Raw genomic sequence first — 21,352 nt, 5'->3', positions numbered from 1 at the left:
AGATGGTATTCAAGAGCTATACCTTTGATCGGCACCAAACAGCAATGAGCGAACTCTGGACTCGCTCAGATGCTGTCGATGCACAGGACTGGTCCTCGTCCTGGTCCTCGTCCTCTGTCAGAACTGCACAAGTCAAGGGGTCCAGTAGTAATAGAGTACGGATTGAGTAAAGTGGTGCGCGGGCGAGTCGACAAGTGCCTCCGAAGCTTTGGTACAAGTTATTTTAGACCGAGGGCTCGGGAAATTAAACAGAGTCAGGATCAGCAGGAATACACGAGAACAGAGTAGTAACACATTGGACAAATGAAAGGCAAGACTGGGCCGAGACGAGTCATCTAGGCGGTGATTTACAGAAAGCAAATGGGTTGGTTGCGTGGGAACTCGGACAATGATGATATACAAGTATGATGAGGCTGCACGACGCTGGGTTTAGCTTCCGAAGACGATATAGAGGAGGGAATTTAAGATAAAAACAAGGCACGGAACGAACGAACGAAACAACGGGGACAAAACGACACGATTGGACTGGCGGCTCGTAGTGACTGCACAGCACAGCAAGGCAAAGCTGCTGCACGTTCGGCTTCTGGAAGGGAACCTGAACACACTGTGGGAATGGAGACGGCTACCTGCATTGGCTGCATCGGCCGCATAAAATGCAAACGTGCATGCTTTCAGGGGCCATTGTTGGTGTTGTTTTTGCGACTCATGGGCCCTTCTTGACATGACGCACGTACCTTTTGGGGTCTCAATCGAAGTGCACCTTGTGATATTATCAATGCACTGACCGGTGGGAGAATGATCACTGGAATTAGTGCAGACTTACAACTCTTACTGGATATCTCAGTAATTAGGTAGCAGCGGGTGCGAATTTGTTCATATCCCAGATAGCTCATTTCATTGTGTTCGCGAGAAGACGTGTCGGTCTGTTTACACAATTTAAAGTTCTTATCGAGATCCGACCGTTGCATACGGTACAGTAGGGTACCTTACTTACAACTACCTACCTGCTGTAGTATCCACCTTGGCCCTTGCCCTATATACGATACTCCTGTCCCGAAAAGCTGCATCTCTAAAAGCATACACCATTCGCTAGTAATAAAGTCAACAAGTAGATCATCCATCGCCATCGCTATGCAAATTAACAAGGAAGAAAGAACGCCTCATATCTCGCTATGCAATTTAGAACTTAGGAAGTATTGTCTCATGAACAAGACATCTGATCAAGAGGTCTAAGCTTTGAGTCTCCGCTCTTCACATCTGACACACACCGGATTCTGGTCTGCACCACGAAGATAGTATCTTCCATCTTCGAATTGGCCATCGCATTCCTGTGAACGTGATTAGTTACTGCAAGTAGGTCAAGAACGCACGAGATCGATCACTCACATTACAAGTGAAGCATGAAGTATGCCATTCAGCACCGAGTGCCTTCAACACAACTTCGGTCACGGGCTTCTTACATCGTTTGCACTTTGCCGAGTATCGATTGGTGTGGCATCCAACGCACCACGCGTATCCTTCTTTCTCTACGAATGGTGTGGAGGAATCGAAAGGCTGCAATGAAAGTGTTAGCATCTTGTGCACCATGCGTGTGAGGAACAATTCTTACATCGCCGCACTGCGCGCAGAAAAAGTGACCGACATGCCACTCGGCACCGCATGCAACCACAACTTCGCCTTCGATAGGCGTTTTGCAACTCTTACACCTTGGGCTGAACATTTCATGGAAATCGAGATGACAGAAGAAACGGAGTCCTTCATCGCCATCATGCTCTTCGAGCATCTGGATGTCATCTTCGGAGACTCCCTCCGGAATGTGGGTGTCAAGACCCAGCTGACGCTGTCGAATCCGTGCTACCCTCTCGCCTCGCTTCTGCTCGGGCTCCGGATAGAATGCGACACACTCGAGGTTGATACCGCACTGGTGGCACTTGAAACAGCCCGGATGGAATCTCTCACCTGCCGCACTGAGGATTCGACCTGCGATCGGTAAAGCACAATGAGCGCACAACGCAGTCGTGCGTCTTACGGACGGCGTGTAATGAGGTCGGGATACTTCAGGAAGCGGCGAGGTCTGGGTCGTTGTTGGCAGTGGTCTAGACCGCAACGACTTGGACGGAGACGTTCTTGTCGGGGCCGTAGGAAGAGGGCGCGCGCTAGTCACCGGTCGAGAGTGGACAGAGTCCCTAGCCCCATGTGGCGCAGAGCTCTTCTGTGGCGATTTGTCGTCGTCACCTGGTAGCATAATGCTCGGGACACCCGGCTCTTCAGGAAGTGTCTTTGACGGTGAGTCAGGGTCATCGGGAAAGCTGAACGTAGGGATACCACCAGGAAGGTTGACGACAGGGACACTCCTGTCTGACAGGGTAGGCGCATCTGGTGTGGAGATTTGCGGGATGGGAACCGGTGCAGAAGCTGTGTGTGATGGTCGTGGACGAGCGAACGGCGACTGGTGCGATCGAATAGGTGAGTATGGCATAGCCTTGGCGTTGACAGGCTCGGGAGGGGGTGTTGGCTGATCTCGAATAGGGTGGTCGGAAAAACCCTCAACTCGCTCCTCTTTCAATTCGATTTCCTTGGTCTTCCAACCCGATTGGAAGCTTACGATGGGTCTGCCGGGGCTATCACTGACAGCGGTCGGTTGTATCAGGTTGGAGCTCCTGTCCTTGCGTTTCATGCTGGTGGCTGCGCGTATATCGTCGCCTCGAATCTCCTTGCCGTCCTTCATCAACGGGCTGGATTCTGCATCGCTAAAGGTCTCCATGGTGGGTGGGGGTGTGATGGGTTGCAGATCGTTTGTGGTATAACCAGCTTTTCGAGATTGTGAGGGTGGATTACGATATATTTCGATCCTGTCATGTCTTCTCAAAAGCGATGAGCTAGATCTCGGGGTACTGTCCTCTTCTCTGTCAAAGCGCTTGATACTATAGCCTGACGGTGATTCCTTTTGCTCAAACTTCTCTTGCGCTTGCCGTACTCTTGCGAAGGGGTTACGGCGCACATGACGAGGCACCTCATCTACCTTTACTTGCGCTTTTTCTGCAGCCTTTTCCGCAGCTTTCTCTGCTTCGGCTTCCCGTGCATGTTTCAACTGCTCCTCGGATTCGTCGAAGATGTGATTGCCAGGACTGGGAAATGCAGCTTTCTGTCCATCGCTTGTTTTCCGTTTGTTGGCGCCGCTGCTTGCTCTTCGCCGTGACTGAGCGACATCACTGGCAACAGCACCTGCCAGGGCCTCGTAGCTTTTTCCTTTGGAGCTGGAAGGTGGGGTGATGGCATCAACGAAAGGATCTTCTGTCGCGGGCGTGGCAGCAAATGGCTTTGCTATCCGACTCTGTGAGCTCGGCGATGACGACGTGGACGGACGCTGTACGGTCTCTATAGATTTCATCTTGGGCGGTGTGCTTTCGTCCGGTACGCTATTCCAAGGCAAAGCGCTGCGGGTACGTAGATGAGCGCGATAGTCTTTCCTGGGCTCTTGCTGGCTAACGTCTGGGTTCTGATATGCCTGAGCGACCAGGTCAAAGTCTCCGGAGCGGTGCTTGTAGACAAGCTCAGCCGCTTCGTCCTGAGCCGCGGCATGTATCCTATTTTCTTCTTCTAGTTGTACGTTGTCCATTGCCTTCACAAGGGAGTCGGTATCGGGTCGTCCTGCCTCTCGTCGTGTACTTTCGGTTGGCGGCACCTGTGGCGTGCTGTGATCTTTCTGCACTTCATCGTCATCCAATATCACAGGTAGTGAGCCGACTGCCGAGGGAGTGGGCACCAAGGGTCTTCCAGCAAAGATATGGCGTCCACCCGTCTCCACACTCTTTGAGCGGCTGTGTGCCCGATAGTCGATGAGCGGAGTCTCCGAGGGATCGTCACCGCCATGGGTGAAGTTAGTAGAGGTGATGGTCTCGCCAGCGCTGGTGGATGGACGCTGATGCTTGCTGGCCAGCCGAGAAGGCGGAGGCGGTCTAGAGCCATTGAGTCTCGCGGCGCGGTTGGTTCGTAGTTCACGTAAGTAGTCGGCTGAAGTTTGTTCTCGTAAGCGTCGATCTCTCGTGGGAGATGAATCATTAGAAAGGGATCTGGTGGGTGAGATGTCGTTTAATTTTGGGAGCGATGCGATATGGCATTGCCTGAGAGGGGAAGGTTTCTTGGGAGAATGTGCAAGTTTATAAGGAGGAGAGAAAGTAGGTTGGTGCTGACCCAATTGCTGGTCGTTCATCAGACTGCCACTCCTTGGACGAGTGTCGCTGGTTGGCGAGTCCATCTGGCGGAGTCTGGGGCCGGTGTGTATTCAAGCAGTGAATGGCCGATTGGTGAGGTATGGGTGCAGCATGCGGAAAGAAAAGGTGTGGGCGCGCGTCAGCGCATAGGTGCAATAATAAAGACTCGCGGAAGAAAAAAGACAGTGCAGCAAATTAGAATGAGAAAGCAATAGCGTAACGATCGTAACGATATGAAGCAGCAGCGTAATTCGGTCAGACAGAGGTGACAGAGGAGGTAATGGAGGGTTCAGGTTGTGCTTGTGCTACCGGTCGGGGAATGACGCGCTACCGTTTGCATTGCCAAACAGCAACACCCGAAACTCTCTCTGTTTATGTCTGCCCCGAACCTGACAGAGGCCTTGGCGCACCTTAGTACAGCACATCTACACTACACACCGGTCGTCGGTCAAGTCAGCAATATAACAAGGCACTGTGCCCCGTCGATGACATAATACATCCAGAATATTCGTGGGACTTGCTCTGAGTGTTTCTGTTTCATGGTCGAAGTTTGACAAATCCTTGGACGCGGAGCATGACTCTTGTGGTTGTCCCAAGAACGTTGCAACATTGGTCACAGGCCCCACCGCTCCGCTGTTCACTTCAACAACAGCTCAGCTCCGCTCAGCTGCTCTGTCTTTATAGTTCTTTATAGTTTCTGGTTTCCACATCTCGAATCAAAGTCTGAGATGAGTCAATGCCAGACTGAGCACATCTTACCGCACCAATATCGTGCACGAGCTGTAGCGCAGTATGCGCGAGTACAAGCATAGTATCTATTGTGCGCTCTGTCATGTGCACCCGACTGGCTTCTCTGTTCCACTCACCCTTCGAGCAACAGCGATTGGTGCACTGCGAGTGCTTTGTCGTGCTCCCATATCGACTAGAACGCCAGACGAGTGATATCGCCGGATGCAGGCACTCGACAAAGACCGAGTCCGCGCAAGATGGAATGTGAGTTGTGAATGCTATAAATCGTGACTCGGTAGGTCAGTCTCTTCTTTTCCATTATCATACATATGCAAATCAACTAGTCCACGCAAGACCGAGTCAGATCCCATACCTCGCTAGATACATTCTGTCCAGAGTACATCTTTGTCATGTCTGCAAGTAACCAAGATGTGTTGCGCGCTGCCGCGTTCCAGCGATTCGAGAAAAGAAAGGACCAGATACTTACAGACGTCCTGGGTCATCGCATTGATCTGTATGAACGATTCGGATTGACATTGGCTCGATTTCCGCCAGTATCGAAGATCCTCCGGCAGATCCAGAATACACGGTACATGATCTATCCTCCTTACTCGCGGGATGACCTGGCCTTGGTTCGCATGCTCCCTGATGGTAGTCCTGGTCTTGAACAAATCGACCCCTTCGCGTTGGTGGCGCCAGCTTACTCTGATCATTCATGCGCGGTCGACACTTTCCTCTGGATATCACAAGTTTGCAAGATCCGCCGCGTGAGATGCGACACCATCGTCGATAGCACGGACTTGAACAAGATGGACGCATTATCGAGGACTGTCATCGAGTATCTCCGGCTTCCTCTATTCAAACTCACGCAGCAACAGCTCGACATGCTGCGCGACAATGTGATGGAGCTTGTCAAACTTGACGCACGCATGCATTATATACCGAAACAAGGAATGGACATCGAGAACCTCTTTGCCTTTGCGTGGTCACGAGATGTGACGCCTTTGAATCAAATATCCTTCACTAGAGCAGTATTGCAATCGTGTAGCACCTGTCCGGCGTATGGCACACAACGGGTCGTGGATACAGATGGTATTTTCATCAACGACGACAATTCACGTTCGCTCGAAGCTCAATTGGCTCACTACTTTCAAAGTTCTGCCGTGGCCGACGGAGTACGTTGCCCTTATTGCAATGCTCCGCCCAAGCAGCAACGCGTGGTTCTTGACCGTATGCCGCATCTGTTGCTGTGGGGTCATGGTTGCACCAAGCCAGACAATATGATGGATCAGTACTTCAGCCCTGTCACTTTTGATGTCGAGTATGCGAACGAGCAAGATGGAGGCGGAGGCGTCAAGACTTGGCAGAGTCGTCTTGTCCGCCTGACATACAGGCCCGCTGTACTCGTCATCAGAGACGATAGGCGTGGAGCGAATCAAGCTCACTGGTATGCCGCCAGCTGTCTGCCCGTCAAAGATGGAAGTGGCCGGTGGCTACTGTACGACGGTCTCGGGGTCGAGGATGGGGTCAACAAGATTGTCGATCAGCTCCAGCCGGTAGATATCATGCAGCACATGCAAAGTGGGAAGCACAGAGTGCATGTCATGGTTCTGCAGAAGCAGCATGCGGTGGAGATCGGGAGGAGGTGGATGCGATGATGTTGCCGTGTGTTGGTCTTGGTCAGAATTAGATGCATGTGCTTGCCGTGGCTTGAATTATAGATATTTACTGTACAGGGTCTAGGTCAGGCAGTAGGATTCGAAATAAGGTACTGTACAGTACTTGTAGCCTTGCTGGACAGGGGTTGATCAACGCCAAGACGCATGGCTGTGGTTGTGGTTGTTGTTTTCATCACGCTAGCGATTGGTTTGTTGTGGGCAGAGGCTTGGCACCAAAAGCGAGCAGGAGCCGTTTGGTGGAGTGGATTCATCTGTGGGTTCATCTTCCTCATCTCCCCTTCTCCTGCCCAGCTCTGCAAGACCTCTACCCCCTTCGACCTCTTCACCGACAAGACAACTTTAACGACAACCTCTCTGTTGAATTCAAGCCGTAGTAGCTGGTCCTCGTCTTCTTGCTTCTTCTTCTTCTTTATTCTCATACAACAGTCAATATGCGTGAGATTGTATGTTTTCCCTCGTCGTCTTTTGTTTGTGGACACGCGTGATCAGCTCTCTCCCTGTCCCGCGTCAACAATTCTTGTCAACAGAAAGCACAACCGGTTATCTACAAACGTCGCTTTGCTAATCAACTTTCTCCAAACAGGTCCACCTCCAGACCGGCCAATGCGTACGTTGCTCGCCCTCGACACCTCCTGCACTCGGCTAGGACACGGCATTAACACTCGTTTCCAATAGGGTAACCAAGTCGGTGCTGCCTTCTGGCAAACCATCTCCGGCGAGCACGGCCTTGACGGCTCTGGTGTGTAAGTATTGGCTCCATTGACATGTCGAGAAGCATCTATGCGCTGGACCATGCCTGCCTGATGTTCGCGCAACTCCTTGCTGACCATGGCACAGCTACAATGGCACCTCCGACCTCCAGCTCGAACGCATGAATGTGTACTTCAACGAGGTAGCGATATCGGGCGACAGCCTTCTGATCACTTGACACGTACACTGACCGTCTGTAATGCAGGCCTCTGGCAACAAGTACGTTCCTCGCGCCGTCCTCGTCGATCTCGAGCCCGGTACCATGGACGCTGTCCGTGCCGGTCCTTTCGGCCAGCTCTTCCGTCCCGACAACTTCGTCTTCGGTCAATCAGGAGCTGGCAACAACTGGGCAAAGGGTCATTACACCGAGGGTGCTGAGCTCGTCGACCAGGTTCTCGATGTTGTGCGTCGCGAGGCCGAGAGCTGTGACTGCCTCCAGGGTTTCCAGATCACCCACTCCCTCGGTGGCGGTACTGGTGCCGGTATGGGAACGCTCCTCATCTCCAAGATCCGCGAGGAGTTCCCCGACCGTATGATGGCCACTTTCTCCGTCATGCCTTCCCCCAAGGTCTCTGACACTGTTGTCGAGCCTTACAACGCCACTCTCTCCATCCACCAGCTTGTTGAGAACTCCGACGAGACCTTCTGTATCGACAACGAGGTTGGTTGAACATGAAAGACTTCCACAAGGCGCGCTTTTGCTGACTCCCTCAACCCACAGGCTCTCTACGACATCTGCATGCGCACTCTCAAGCTCAACAACCCCTCTTACGGTGACCTGAACTACCTCGTCTCCGCCGTCATGTCTGGTGTCACCACCTGCCTGCGTTTCCCTGGCCAGCTCAACTCGGATCTCCGTAAGCTCGCCGTGAACATGGTTCCCTTCCCCCGTCTCCATTTCTTCATGGTCGGTTTCGCTCCCCTCACCAGCCGCGGCGCCAACTCTTTCCGCGCCGTCAGCGTTCCCGAGCTCACCCAGCAAATCTTTGACCCCAAGAACATGATGGCCGCATCAGACTTCCGCAACGGTCGTTACCTCACCTGCTCTGCCATCTTCCGTGGTAAGGTCTCGATGAAGGAGGTCGAGGACCAGATGCGCAACGTCCAGAACAAGAACTCTTCTTACTTCGTTGAGTGGATCCCCAACAACGTCCAGACCGCTCTCTGCTCCATTCCTCCTCGTGGCCTCAAGATGTCCTCGACCTTCGTCGGTAACTCGACCTCGATCCAGGAGCTCTTCAAGCGCATTGGCGAGCAGTTCTCTGCCATGTTCCGTCGCAAGGCTTTCTTGCATTGGTACACTGGCGAGGGCATGGACGAGATGGAGTTCACCGAGGCCGAGTCCAACATGAACGATCTTGTCAGCGAGTACCAGCAATACCAGGAGGCTTCCGTCTCCGAGGGTGAGGAGGAGTACGACGAGGAGGCTCCTCTCGAGGCCGAGGAGTAAATTACCCCGGGGACTGATTGAAAATTTGAGCTGTTACCCAGCACCTCCCCTTTTTCGTATTGGCCTGGATTGACGTTTTGTGGTCTTTTCTTGCACCCACCACAATCCTCTTTTCATGAATGACAGCTACGTCCAAGTACTGAGCACCGGCGCCTGTGGCCGTCTTTTAGCGATTGAATTGAAACTTTTTTAATGTTCCTTGACAACTATGACGGTCCCACGTGCCATTGTTTCCAAGACGCTTGCGACTCCGATCAGGCTATTTGTCTGTACGTCGACTTCCACACCTTACTATTGTGTCCAATGCAATAGCCACAAGGTTGGTACCTCGAATCGCTTATGTAATCCCATGATGCTCAACCACACCCCGATAGGTTCCTCCCTTCGTCCCCAATTGACACGTTTTGCAGACAATCTCACAACTTACATACCGTAAATGCTCGGTAGCTCGACCACCGAAACCAGAAATGCGTAATCTGTCCATGATCATCCAGGCCTGCATGAATTAGGTGGATCTACTATATCTGAGTAGCCCGTCACATTACCTCAAGCGCCAGGCCGGGCGCCTACGCAGATACATCACTGCAATGGCTTGTACAGCCTCGACCGTCGTCGGGAAGATATGAAGGTATGTCTAGAATGGAGTGCCCGTGATTGTGTATGAAATCTGCATCTGTTGTCGTCTTGATCTTTCCGGTGTGTATTCATGCGGTGCTTCGAGTTCCGAATTTGGATCTTTTGTCACTCCTTGATCATGCCATCATATTCTTTCTTCACTATTTTGTGTTTATTGATCGGATTGTCAAATGCCGAGTCTCTGCAGAAAGGCTCTTTTCATGCGAGTATTACAGGCTCATTCGCGTCGCCTAGAACTGGCTCGGCCTCAGCACTGCTGGTCTCCCTCATGGGCTATAGCATAGCCACAGCTTCTGAGCTTCATGCTTGCTCTATTGCCAGCCACTCCCTTCCTTCAATCATACCAGCATCACCGGTGCCTCCACGCAACGAATTCAGATATGCCCCGCCAGGGACTTTGTCGACGAATACCTCATTTGCGGCAGACCGCTTGATAGCATGGCCAACAGACAACACTTCGGCCTCGAATGATGGAATCGAGGGCGACAGCGACACTTTGCAGATCACCATGACCATGACTGTCCATGAGAATAGTACGGTGTTCTCTGATGTGTATGTGACAAGGACCTCGAGTGGACTGTATTTCACGGAAGCAAGTGCTGATGGTCAATCTGTACCCGTGCCCATCACACGAACGATGACTTCGGGTCGTACTCTTCCTGCAGCAGAACCCATTTCAGGAACACTTTCGGCATCTTGTTCATCGTCAACCCAAGGAGAGTCGTCTATCACAACCACTTCGTCTGGATTGATCGGTCCATCAGTATCAGCAGGATCAATCGCTGGGACAGTCCCTTATGGCTCGACCGAACTACACACTCCTACAAGTATACTTAGTATCGCTGAATCTTCCGAATCAATCTTGTCAAGCTGGACGATCGTAGCGCCGTCTTCGTCTGCGGCGTTCACCAGTAGACCGACCCTGTCCATTGACGCAACCAGCTTGATCGAGTCTGGTACATCAGAAGGTGCACTTGGCTCAAGCACTTTGCTAGAATTATCGTCGTCATCAGGATTGATTATAGTTTCATCTTCCACTGTGTTGACTACATTGGTCAAATCAGAGAGTTCAACTCGAACAAATGAGCCCGCCATCAGCGCATCTCCTCCAAGTATAAGTGGTAACACCGGGTCTGTGCCGCTATCAGATCCCTCACCGACAACCACCTCACTTCTTGGTACACTCGCAGGAAGCTTCATTAGCATATTTACGTCCTCATTGCAGTCACCATATGAGCCGCCAATACCAGCTCCATCACTCTCTTCTACCTCACTTACTCAAGTGACCTCACTGTGGTCGCTCACTAGTATACCTACGACGGAGGTGCATACAAAGACGCAGACTTTGCACATCACTCCAACAAAATCGGCTTTTTCTAGTGATGTCGACTCATTTGCAGCTAGTTTGCCATCCATCACCGTTGTCACTACCGTTGTCAGCGTCACAACATTCACTGTTGTTGGTGTTCCACCGTCAGTGGTGTCAGAGGGAAGTGACACTAGTGCAGCAGCGTCTAGTGAAGCTACAGAGGTGGCTGGTTCGAAGGCTGCAGCTTGTATTTTCTCATATAACTGGCTTTGGGCATTGCTGACGATGAGGATAGCTGGAGAGCTATTGATGTGGTGTCGATGATGCTGGATGCTCGCTCGTGATATCGTTACGATGAAGACGAGAGGCATATGGCTGACGTGTGTGAGCCTTGCTTCTTCTCACGCAATCTCTTCTGTGTTCATAGTCCGTCCCTAGACGTAAGGAAATGTATCTAATCGTGTTCTGCTATTGAACACACCTTCACTTCCTATTCCGACAGCCACCAATACAGACCTTGCCAGTTTTATGCCATGCTGGAAACCATAGCGCCTTCTGATCTGCATCAGCTCATCTGTAAGTATGTCAACACCACGTGGCTGAGTTCTTGCACCATTGGTTTCGTCAGCTGCGACTGCATTTGTCCAAATTCCGCTCAGAAGTAAATACCAGCGGAGATCTTGGCAGTAGTCGTGAGCTGCAGCGGACTCCAACATCAAGCCTTGGCACTCCGCTATACAGCTATGTGACAATGGATACATCGAGACTGTGTAACTTGTCATACAAGCATTGATCCGCCCATCTTTAGGTCACTTTAATCATCTCACTTTCCAGGTCCAGGACGCTCTACAGAACCACAACAGCAGCACACACAAACCAATTCGAGATAGCAATCTTCTGTCCAGCGGCACCTCAACTTCCACAGCATCACGAGCAGCAGCGAGGATCTGCGATTCCACCTACTCGTACATAACACCCATTTCGTCTGAAGACGACGAAAACTCTCCAGCACTCCCGCGCATACAAATTCTCACACAGCACAAGCCCCACACAGAATGCCCGCACCAGCGCGTTCAAAACCCCTAAAAAAAGACGCCTTCAGCCGCGCCTTCACGTCGCAAAAGCCCATCCTCTTCTCCGAAACCACACGGCCGTCTTCAATCCCGCCACACATCCGCGCGCTGTCATGGTCGCCAACAGGCGCCGCGTTGTCGACGACGACAGGCTCTAAAATCCGCATCTGGAACCCTGACCGGCCGAACGTCAAAAGCAGTCAGGACCTGGCTGGACACACGGGGAGCGTCGAGAGGGTGGAGTGGAACCCTACGCGCGAGGGCGAGCTGGCTAGTACGGGGCAGGACGGCACCGTGCGGTTGTGGGATGTGAGAGTTGGTCCTGGGGCGGCGGGCGGGTCGTCGTCTTCTGCGTCGCCTTATGCGGCGGCGGGCAGTAGTGCGGGCAGAAGCAGCTGTGTGCAAGATGTCAAGATCGGAGACGCAGGCTTGTTTCTGACTTGGCATCCGGACGGAAACCAGATGGTTGTCGGCAGGCGCGACGACGTGATTGTTGTCGTCGACGTCAGGAAGGGCGTCTCGTCCGACGGGGCCACGAGCGCGATCGAAGGGCTGGACGTGCACGAGAAGGGAAAACTGAGCAGTGGACAGACGAACCAGTGCGCGTTCAGTAATTCCGGCCGCGAGCTCTTCGTCACGACGTCCGAGGGCACAGTCAAGGTGCTTGATTGGCCCAGCATGGTAAGGCACAGCACAGCGCACCTCCCCTCCTCTGTTCTCTCCCGCATGCCAGAACCACAAAACTAACTCTCAGTCCCTAGACCCATATCCACACCCTCCACGCGCACACAAGCGCCGCCTATTCCCTGTCCCCGTCGCCAAACGGCTCCTTCCTCGCCGTCGGCGGCGGCGACAGCCTGATAACCCTCTGGGACACGCACGACTGGGTCTGCAAACACACGCTGTCGGCCCTGACCGGCGGCGTGCACTGCGTCTCCTTTTCCTTCGACGGCACCTACGTCGTGGGCGCGCACGGCCCGGATAAAGATGGCGAGAAGGGGCTCGAGGTCGCGTGTGCGCAGACGGGCGAGTATGTGCATCGCTTTGAGACGCTGGGGGTTGTCAATACTGTTGCGTGGCATCCGTTGAGGTATTGGTTGGCGTATGCGGGTGATCCGGGGGGCGTTAAGGTGTTGGGGCTTGCGGGCAATTTGTAGAGGGGGTGGAGAGCTCTGAGAGAGTGGAGGGAAGGGGCAGAGTGTGGATGTTGTAATTTGCGTGCAAGTTCAGAGTCAAAGATGCGTCGTCTGGTCTCGTGGAGGAGGCTCAAGACTTGCTTGCGCATGCAAGACGGAGAGAAAGATTGATACCCCCTGGGAGAAACAAAATCACCAGAATAAGAAAAAACACAAAAGGTCACAGTTCAATGACTACATTTGGCTTTCGAATTTCATGTCATCGACTTCGTTTTCATTGATACAGTCTCCCTCCACTCCACAATGTAAGAGGACAAAAGTACAACAAATCAAACGACAACAAACCCCTTAAGCACGACCTGTTCCACATTCTTTGCGACAAGAATCTCCCTCTCACCCCTCGCGAGAACCCACTCTCTACTCTCCACGTCGAAAAACTCTATCTGCCGTCTCGGGACCCCAATCTCGACGGTCTTGCTCTGACCAGCCTCCAGCTCGACATAGTCGAACCCGACGAGCTTGATAGCAGCGAACTGCGCGGTCGGGTATGCTGAACCTGCGTCTGTTGGAGGCAGGATATAGATCTGGGGAATCTCGACTCCGTTTCTTGAACCTGTGTTGGTGATGATGAGGGAAATGGTGAAAAGTGAGTCGCTTGAAGTGGTGTTGTGGACGTCGCATCCCGACAGCTCAATGTCGCTGTACTCGAACGAGGTATAGCTCAGCCCATACCCGAATGGGAAAAGGACAGAAGTGTTGGTGTAGTAATACCATCTATACCCGACGTTCAATCCTTCGGAAAAAGTGGCGTTGCCATCCGCGGTGGCGACTCGCTCGGGATAGGTGGGGTTTCTGGTCAGCGACGAATTGAGACTTGCTGGGTAGGTGACAGGGAGTCGACCTTGGGGATTCGCATTGCCGAGGAGGAGATCCGCCGTTGCGTGTCCTTGTTCTTGTCCGGGGTATATCATCTCGAGCACTGCGGCTGCAGAAGATAACCAAGGCATCAAGACTGGCTCTGCATTGTTGAGGATGACGACTGTGTTGGCGTTCGCGGAAGTGACTCATGTGACTAGCTCGTCCATGTACGCGTCGAGAGTCAAGGCCTGTGCCGCAGGCGATTGAGCGAACGCGAAGACTATGGGTGTGTCTACAGTCTTGGCCAAGTCGACTGCAGTTGTGATGTCTGCTTCACGTTGTTCAGGGGTAACCCAGCAGAGACGCACCGATGCTGGTTGCTGGATCACGCCCACGATCCCGAAGCTGATGTTGTGCACACCAGCGGATAGATAAACAGTCGCGGCGATGTTGTCCCATCCAGCACGAGTAGTGATGGAATAACTCCAGGGCCTGATGCCACCATCACCGAATATGCGGTATCCGTTTGCTATACGAGAGCCGTTGACGCCGAGAGATCCAACGCTGAAGATATTGTGATAGTCGCTATTGTTGTTACCGTTGTTCAGAAGGGAAAACTCCCTTTGAAGAGAGAGACGGTAGAGCCCAGAAGTGTTGGTACGGATGAAGCCTTGCCAAGTGTAGGATCTGTTCGCGGGCAATTGGTCTAGCCCATCGGAATCGACCTCTTGATCTATGACGGTGAACCCAAATGAATCGTTTCTGGAGAGACCTGATGTGCCATTGAGACTGATCAATGCGCTCGAAGGGATCACAGTGCCCTCGAGATCGATCCCAACGGCGGATGGTATACTTGCGCCACCTTTGCGTTGCTCGAGAGCTACGAGGGAGCTGATACGACGGTCTGGACATCCAAATGCTCTCTCTGCAAAGTTCGTACCAGAGGTGTACTGCAGACCGTTGGGTCCAATCACCGCGATGGAGGCATCATTCGAGATGGGCAAGGCCCCTTTATTTTTCAAAAGAATGCCAGAGCGGACAGCAATATCGTAAGCAAGATTAGCATCCGTCGTCTCGACATCAGCACTCAGTGATCCTGTGTCAAGTAACATGGAGGTCGCAGTCTTGTCCAGCAGACCGTATGCTTCGTAGGTCTGCAGTATATGCCCGACTGCTCTGTCAAGGTATGTCTCAGAGAGATTGCCATATGTGTAGATATCATTGTATAGCGCCTGCCCGTAGAAAGTGCCAAAGGGCATCTCCCAATCCATACTTGCCTCGATCGATGGTGCAGTGGAATGAGTAGCACCCCAATCCGACATCATGATGCCCGTGAAGTTATGCACCGATCTCACAAAGTTGCTGATTTCTTGGTACTGACAAGCCTGAACTCCGTTGACCTAGAGGATGTGGTTAGTGCAACTGACTTGAAGGATACGATAATGTTTCCTAATTACCTTTGAATATGAGCACATCAACGTAGCAACTCCCGCATCTATAAGCTCTCCATGGGGAGCCCAGTATACCTCGTAGGGTGTCTGCAAATCAACAATTGAGTTTAGATCTCCAGAGCTGGCACCAGTACTACTAGGTCCGATCTGTTTAGAATTCGCCATGGTCCCTTGGCTCTGGATACCATTCATTGCCGCAACACCAAGCGCTCCATTCAAGAAAGGGTCCTCGCTATAGCTTTGCCAGAGATTGCCCTCGACCGGATCTCGAAGGATGTTCACACGCGGAGCCAAAGCCACAGCTGGATAATATCAGCATTTCATGATACAGCCGCTCAGAACTTCACCTACTCATATTCAGTAGAGCTGCATCACGACCTGTAATCACGCCGTCGTTGTAGGCCGCGGCCTTTGACCAGGTTGCGGCAATATTGAGTTGATTCGGAGGTGCAATGGCATTCACCACAACATTGATACCACTTCAAGCCAATGTCAATATATTCAAAATAGCATTGTAATCTCAGCCACACTTACGCTTCGCCATCACTCAATTGAACCGCAGGAATGTTGGAGCGAGGCACTGGAGCCACATAACCAGCTTGATTCTGATTGCCAGGATTCAGGTGACCGGTAACAAGAGTGACCTTTTCTTCTCCTGTCAATTGCTCAATAAGAGCATTCACACGTGCACTGCTTGTCCTCCATTCAACAGCCGAGGATGCATTCAGGTCTTCAGCCAGCACACAAGCAGACAAGCATGCCACGGCGAGGAGCTTGCCATTGAATTGAACCATGGCGTAGGATCAATGTCACTGCGAGTGCAATTGATCTCGTCCATGGCTGAAAACGCTGCGATGTATTTATACATGACCATCATATACGGACGTCGCTTGCGATCTACAGTTTATGGATATTCGTTCAGTATGCATGTAGACAAGCGGGTTGATCTGGGGGAAAAGGTGGGGAAACGCGGGGTCGGCATGAAGCGGGTTCCAAACTGTGTTTCTTTTGCAAATGAAGTACACGTTAGACATTATAGAAAATCATGCTTACCAGAGCTGTATGATCAGGAATGACCATTCAGCCTTCCCGAGGATCGATATGGACTTACAACTTGCCGCTTTGGATTGCCGAATATATGTGCAGAAATGAGGCTAACCTGACATATCTACACGAGGCGCCACTTACAGAACTTGCAGACAGCTCGTGTCAATACTGCGCGAGATCCAAGTTGCTACTGAACGCAGCTCATCGACAAGGGCTAGGGTGTATATTCATTGCGTAGGTGGTAAAGGTGGGCAAAGACCAACCCGCAAGTGAGGATCTCATACGTGCAAAGTCGTTTAGGGCAGCCTACAGGATCAGGTCGCCTAATTGCCACGGTCGCTTGATTTGTATTTTGACTCAGTTTTTCTTGCAGATAATCGATATAGGTGCGTCGACACGGTTGGAATGACCACGGCTGGATTCCAGCATTGTTGGCAGATCCTTTGTTTCATGGGGTACTACTACATCCGCATAACCTCATAACATTGGCAATTCCTGTTATCCTCATCGCCATAGACTCAAACTATTGAAGAATTATCAGTGTTGTTGTTTCCTGAGCTGTGGTATTCGTATCCCAGATGGGTCCCGCAAGGAAGTCTGCACCAGACATGTGGTATCAGCAGTGCTGTGGTCACTATCAACGACGACTTCGTGTATCAATGCACATCTGTACGGAATGTGCCTGCTGCGTGATAGTGGACCAGAAGATTTGGAATCTCTGAATAAGTTGGCCGCCAGAGGGTGATAGAACCTCTGACACAATCGTCCTTCAATCGTGCAACAGAGGTAGATGAACGACCGCTAAGGTGGGTATGACCTGGCACAGTAGAGCCAATTCTACAGGTGGTAAGGTGTACATTTCAACAAGGGAGCAACAACGCAGGCAGCGCGTCTCTGAAGGCTACTTCTGCCTACCGGTAGCAAGAGCCAACAATATAAGCTGCTCTTAACCTCACTTCACTTACAGTACCTCTGTTGCAAACCCCTCCAGAGCAAGGCTTTCCGTGCAAGACATACCGTCTTGAAACTGCCGTCGATGGTTGTAAATGAACATGAAGATGCTGTGAGATAACCATCAGCACGCAGAAGCGCGGTCATTAGTGATGAGAATGTGCTACACAATAATATCATACAGCCAGTCTGTAGCTAGAGTTGGACAAGATGGTGGGGCGCAGCGATAGAGGGGTTTTGCCCGACGAGCCAAATGCGGAGAATGAGCACCACCTCCGAACTTTCGTCACAAGCGCCAGCTTTAAGCAAGATAGTGGGCTTCGATATATGAGGTTCAACTTAAAGTGACCGAGTGGAGCTAAGAACAATACCTATACACTTACATCTCTGCCTTGTACGTTCGACTGAACTTGTCTTTTACAGACAAGTCAAAGCAGAATGGGCAAAGAAGAACAGCAGGAAGAGAGAGAAGTTCTCGATTCCATATTCCCAGAAGAAATCACAGGTAATAATCGAGATGACTCGATACATTGCTTCTGACCATGCTGACCTCCTAAAGATATCTCCGAGACAGAGTATAGAGTAGCGATCGAGTTAGAAGTGCACATAGAAGAGGAGTCCGAAGAAGAGCCACGTGAGTAGAAAAGAATCTCTCAGTGGTTGACATATACTAACGACGCCCAGCAACGATTCTTCTCCAAGTTCAATACCCAGAAAACTACCCAGATGAAGCCCCACGACTCGATATATCATATCCTCCGAATGCGCCCAAATACCCCCACCTGGACATCCAACAGGACAAGGCTCGCTTACTAGAGGTGCTTGAGCCCACGATAGAAGAGAACCTCGGCATGGCTATGGTCTTCACGTTAGTGACGACACTAAAAGATGCCGCCGAACTTCTCATCAGTGAGCGACAGAAAGCAGTCGAGGCTATACACGAAATGGAGGCCGCGGCCGCAGAAGCAGAAGAAAACAGAAAATTCGAGGGCACAAAGGTCACACCAGAGACTTACCTCGCATGGAGCGCCAAGTTTAAGGAGGAGATGGCTGAACTAAAACGCAAAGCCGAGGAGCAGAGGGAACTGGAGGAAAAGAAGAAGAGAGGGCCTAAAGAGGAGAAAAAGATGACTGGCAGGGAGCTCTGGGTCAAGGGTATCGCTACAAGGATGGCGGACGAGGAGGAGGACGATGGTGTGGACTTCCTCGAAGGTGTCAAATCTTTGAAGGTCCAGGGTTGATGTTCACACAAGCCTTGCACAAGCCCGCGAGACTTGCAGCCTACAACAACATGAGGTCAGAGCAGGCATCGTGCCAGTCTTTAGAGTCGTCTGCCTCCGCAAGCACCAAGATGAAAACAGGGTAGGTGGCAATCGTCTTGAGAACCTGTTCTGGAGAATGCGTTCCTGGGAAAGACAACGAGAACAAGATACGTGACGACACTTTACTCTGCTGTCGATGGCTAGACTCACGTTGCGAAGAAGGTTGGTTAACAAGAGACGAAGCATCATCGGACCGTTCTCACGAGAGTCTCACAGACGGCAATTGGCTCAGCTGTGAAGTTCGGGCTTCGGGTCATATTTTCTGGATCGGACGAGTGACAGCAGTGCAACTCCCTCCGATACTCGAATGACGAAACCTTTGAATAGTGCGAAAACCCAGGCGTAGTATGGATAGCATTTTCAAAGCACAGAACGATGTGAAATTCTATATCTACTTTGCACTTTACTTAAATATTGACATTGCCTTGCCACTCTTGCCCTGTACACAGCTCAAGTTGTTCGAACTCTCGCACGCAACAGCTGCGATTTGCTCTGAGTGTCATAGCGATGATGACAATTGAAGTTCAAGCCCGAGAATAGCTATCAACCCTTCAAGATGGTCGTTGCAAGACGTTTGGGGTATTTATAGCACAAGCACAAGTATACGGAGTATCTGGCAGAAGCCTTTAGGAGAAGTGGATCGACAGCGCTGAAATAGGAGATGACGCCAAGAGATATGTACAAAACAATACACAAGTACGGGTACAAACAGTGGGGAGAAGATGTCTGATTTGTTGGAAGGTGCGACGAAAGGGGCAAACCGCGAGAATCCTGGGGCCTTTTTCAAGACACCAGTAGCAGGCAGCTGTACAACATAGGCTCGGAACGGTAGAAGTACTGTAGTAGTAATATTGACGTGTAATCAATGCCACGACAATAATAGGAGAAGACCAAAGCTGGCAGAATTGCGGAGAAGGGGGAGACAAGTACTGTATCACAGCAAGGTGGAGTTCACCGAAACGAGAACGACGCGAATCAAAAATCAAGGGAAAGGGATCAGACGCCCATCGGGCACGTGATGCTCCTCATCGCCTTGGCCAGAGTGTCAACGTCTGGGCTTCACTGACTGCGCTGCTGTTGACCTCCTGTCCAAACAATTCTCCATCTCAATACCACCAAAGGCCAGTGTAACGAAATCGTAAGTCACAGCTGTTTTCATCCATTTTGGAATCCCACTTGCAATCATTAGAGGCAGCAGCTATGTTTACTTGCAGCATTGTTGTGCCTGCGCACGCGCTTTACACGATCATTATTGTGGACAAGTTGCGCTTCCTTCCAATCTAAGCGTCTGCCTGACGCGAGCGAACATGTCTTATAACTCCGTGCTTCGAGCTACAATCCAGAGCGCATGTAAGCCAGAGCATCATTGACTGCCCGCTAACATCTGATTCGACGTTGCAGACTGCCCGCTTTATATTGCGACACTTTCAAGCTCCATAATCCTCTCATCACATACCCAATAACAAACATCCAAAATGGGTCTCACATTCTCAAGGCTCTTCGACAGGCTCTGGGGCAAGAAGGAGATGAGAATTTTGATGGTTGGACTCGACGCTGCCGGAAAGACCACTATTCTTTACAAGCTTAAGCTCGGTGAAATCGTCACCACCATCCCCACAATTGGTGCGTCTATTCATGCTTCTGCTTGTTTCTGCTTGGAGACTGCCAGCTGCAGCCTCCATTTCCATCTCCATCGATTTCGTTTTCAGCTAGCACTCCATTCTAACTTGACCAGGCTTCAACGTCGAGACCGTCGAATACAAGAACATTCAATTCACCGTGTGGGATGTCGGTGGCCAGGACAAGATTCGTCCCCTCTGGAGACATTATTTCCAGAACACTCAGGGTATCATCTTCGTCGTCGACAGCAACGATCGCGACCGTGTTGTTGAGGCCCGCGAGGAGTTGCAGCGCATGCTCAACGAGGACGAGCTCAGGGATGCTCTTCTCCTTGTCTTCGCCAACAAGCAGGATCTTCCCGCAAGTGGAGCTTAATTCGCCATTGGCCAGGATTCGCGATTTGCTAACATTTCTCCTTAGAACGCCATGAACGCCGCCGAGATCACCGACAAGCTCGGCCTCCACAGTCTCAGACAACGCGCTTGGGTAAGCAACTCAAAACGTCCGGTCGACTCACAGACACTGACAGTCCAACCAACAGTACATCCAATCCACCTGCGCCACCTCTGGAGATGGTCTTTACGAGGGTCTCGAATGGCTGAGCAACTCGCTCCGCAAGGCTGGCCACAACTAGAAGAAGAAAAATCGCAAAACCCATCGATCACCGATTCAATCACGTCAGCAGTTGTTTCAAATACCACGATTTGGTTTCCTTTCTCTTTTTCTCTTACTCTTTTTTGGCCCTGCTCCTCTTCCAGATAACATACCTCTCTCATGTCTCTACCTCCTACCTTATAAAACCCTTCTTGAATCGTACTGTCATCGAAAGTCGGTTCCAAGTCCGCCTCCCCGCCCCCAAATGTGTATCCTTTATTGAAGAATGAAATACTTTTTTGACTCTACAGTCATGCGCACATTGCTTCTCAATGCCATCCAAGTATGGAAGGGAAAGCTCAAAAACCGGAAAGATGATAAGAGGCTTGATAAGAGATAGTGAAGAAAATAAGATCATGTCAACTTTGCCTTTCAATGGCCGACAGAAAAAAGCGAACAACAACAACATCAACAACAACAATACGACGCTTACCACTGAACCGATTGTCTGAAGCCAGTGTGTGGAAAGAGAC

General features: G+C 51.2%; 7 protein-coding genes across 8 annotated transcripts; 5 read left to right on the top strand and 2 right to left on the bottom strand.

Moving 5' to 3' along the window:
- Positions 1–1,229: 1,229 nt before the first annotated feature.
- On the bottom strand, positions 1,230–4,258 carry AAFC00_005525 (uncharacterized protein; the record flags this gene model as incomplete). Of its 2 annotated transcripts, XM_069345319.1 has the most annotated exons (4): positions 1,230–1,328; positions 1,387–1,554; positions 1,610–4,014; positions 4,195–4,258. In XM_069345319.1, 4 exons carry the CDS (start codon positions 4,256–4,258, stop codon positions 1,230–1,232), a joined length of 2,736 nt encoding a protein of 911 aa, XP_069203147.1. The 2 variants fall into 2 exon arrangements, with proteins under 2 accessions (XP_069203147.1, XP_069203148.1); XM_069345320.1 differs by having other exon boundaries at positions 1,610–4,258.
- A 1,095-nt stretch (positions 4,259–5,353) lies between these two features.
- AAFC00_005524 (uncharacterized protein) lies at positions 5,354–6,601 on the top strand (the record flags this gene model as incomplete). The annotated part of the gene is made up of 1 exon (XM_069345318.1): positions 5,354–6,601. The coding sequence occupies one exon, from the start codon at positions 5,354–5,356 to the stop codon at positions 6,599–6,601; it is 1,248 nt and encodes a 415-aa protein (XP_069203146.1).
- A 452-nt stretch (positions 6,602–7,053) lies between these two features.
- Positions 7,054–8,822, top strand: AAFC00_005523 (beta-tubulin; the record flags this gene model as incomplete). The annotated part of the gene is made up of 6 exons (XM_069345316.1): positions 7,054–7,065; positions 7,206–7,229; positions 7,298–7,365; positions 7,460–7,514; positions 7,578–8,033; positions 8,094–8,822. The coding sequence occupies 6 exons, from the start codon at positions 7,054–7,056 to the stop codon at positions 8,820–8,822; spliced, it is 1,344 nt and encodes a 447-aa protein (XP_069203145.1).
- A 3,000-nt stretch (positions 8,823–11,822) lies between these two features.
- Positions 11,823–12,997, top strand: AAFC00_005522 (uncharacterized protein; the record flags this gene model as incomplete). Its single annotated transcript, XM_069345315.1, has 2 exons — positions 11,823–12,521; positions 12,602–12,997. 2 exons carry the CDS (start codon positions 11,823–11,825, stop codon positions 12,995–12,997), a joined length of 1,095 nt encoding a protein of 364 aa, XP_069203144.1.
- Positions 12,998–14,040: 1,043 nt separating this feature from the next.
- Positions 14,041–16,079, bottom strand: AAFC00_005521 (uncharacterized protein; the record flags this gene model as incomplete). The annotated part of the gene is made up of 4 exons (XM_069345314.1): positions 14,041–15,234; positions 15,292–15,587; positions 15,637–15,764; positions 15,820–16,079. The coding sequence occupies 4 exons, from the start codon at positions 16,077–16,079 to the stop codon at positions 14,041–14,043; spliced, it is 1,878 nt and encodes a 625-aa protein (XP_069203143.1).
- A 1,642-nt stretch (positions 16,080–17,721) lies between these two features.
- On the top strand, positions 17,722–18,524 carry AAFC00_005520 (uncharacterized protein; the record flags this gene model as incomplete). Its single annotated transcript, XM_069345313.1, has 3 exons — positions 17,722–17,788; positions 17,843–17,917; positions 17,968–18,524. The coding sequence occupies 3 exons, from the start codon at positions 17,722–17,724 to the stop codon at positions 18,522–18,524; spliced, it is 699 nt and encodes a 232-aa protein (XP_069203142.1).
- Positions 18,525–20,080: 1,556 nt separating this feature from the next.
- Positions 20,081–20,859, top strand: AAFC00_005519 (uncharacterized protein; the record flags this gene model as incomplete). Its single annotated transcript, XM_069345312.1, has 4 exons — positions 20,081–20,228; positions 20,341–20,585; positions 20,646–20,711; positions 20,767–20,859. The coding sequence occupies 4 exons, from the start codon at positions 20,081–20,083 to the stop codon at positions 20,857–20,859; spliced, it is 552 nt and encodes a 183-aa protein (XP_069203141.1).
- Positions 20,860–21,352: the final 493 nt, after the last annotated feature.

The sequence above is a fragment of the Neodothiora populina genome (assembly GCF_041146345.1).
Source record: "Neodothiora populina strain CPC 39397 chromosome Unknown canker_contig_5, whole genome shotgun sequence".
Taxonomy (NCBI): Eukaryota; Fungi; Ascomycota; class Dothideomycetes; order Dothideales; family Dothioraceae; genus Neodothiora; species Neodothiora populina.
This window is presented reverse-complemented; position numbering and strand designations above follow the sequence as displayed.